The 849-nt window shown below is 62.0% G+C and overlaps 1 protein-coding gene across 1 annotated transcript in view; it reads left to right on the plus strand.

Moving 5' to 3' along the window:
• Nucleotides 1-849, plus strand: part of DDX54 (DEAD (Asp-Glu-Ala-Asp) box polypeptide 54) — a gene marked incomplete at both ends in the record, with an annotated part of 4,882 nt that overhangs the window by 3,618 nt on the left and 415 nt on the right. Inside the window, 4 exons of the mRNA XM_010018661.1 lie at nt 4-236; nt 316-429; nt 507-611; nt 767-847. Coding sequence (XP_010016963.1) covers nt 4-236; nt 316-429; nt 507-611; nt 767-847 — 533 coding nt within the window. The remainder of the gene's footprint in view (nt 1-3; nt 237-315; nt 430-506; nt 612-766; nt 848-849) is intronic.

An 849-nucleotide genomic window follows, 5' to 3' on the forward strand; every position in this document is an offset into this window, starting at 1 on the left:
TGCCGCAAGGCAGCACCAGGGGCTCCAGGCTGTGCTGGGGCTTGGGGGCTCATGCAGTGGTTTGCAGGGTCCTTCCTTGATCCCTTCCAGGATGTGTTCTCCACCATGGTGGGCCAGAAGCGAAGACGGGGCCAAGGGGGAGAAGGTGGCCCCAGGAAGAAGCTGCAGCAGTCAGTGGAGCAGGACAAGGACTTCTACATCCCATACAGGCCCAAGGACTTTGAGAGCGAGAGGGGGTGAGTCGGGGGGTGGCTCCTGCTGCTGCCCTGTCCTGCCTGTCCCAGGGGGGCTGCTCTCATCACCCACCCTTTGCAGGTTGAGTGTTGGTGGCAAGGGCAGCCCCTTCGAGCAGCAGGCAGCCGGAGCCGTGCTGGATCTCATGGGCGATGAAAACCACAACCTCAACAAGAGCAAGCAGCTACTCAAGTGGTGAGTGAGGTCTGTCCATGGGCTGGGGGGTGGAATCAGGGCTGGAGGGGGTCCCACCACCCTCCCGTCTCTCACAGGGACCGCAAGAAGAAGCGTTTTGTGGGGCAGACGGGCCAGGAGGACAAGAAGAAGGTGAAGACGGAAAGCGGGCGCTACATCAGCAGCTCCTACAAGAACAACCTGTATCCTCCTGCCTGTGACGGGGCAAGAGGGAGCATTGCGACCTGCTCCTGGGGAGCCATCCCCTGCCAGTGGGCTGGGGCGGGAGGCTGGTCAGACACCGCAGTGGGTGAGGCAATGGGGAGTCACCACACGCTCCCTTAACCCACCGGCCCAGCTATGAGAAGTGGAAGCAGAAGTACAAGGTTGATGAGCGGGATGAGGATGAGGAAGACGGGCACAGGCGGGAGCAGTTCCGCG

Source organism: Nestor notabilis, unplaced genomic scaffold (genome assembly GCF_000696875.1).
Source record: "Nestor notabilis isolate BGI_N333 unplaced genomic scaffold, ASM69687v1 scaffold17607, whole genome shotgun sequence".
NCBI lineage: Eukaryota > Metazoa > Chordata > Aves > Psittaciformes > Psittacidae > Nestor > Nestor notabilis.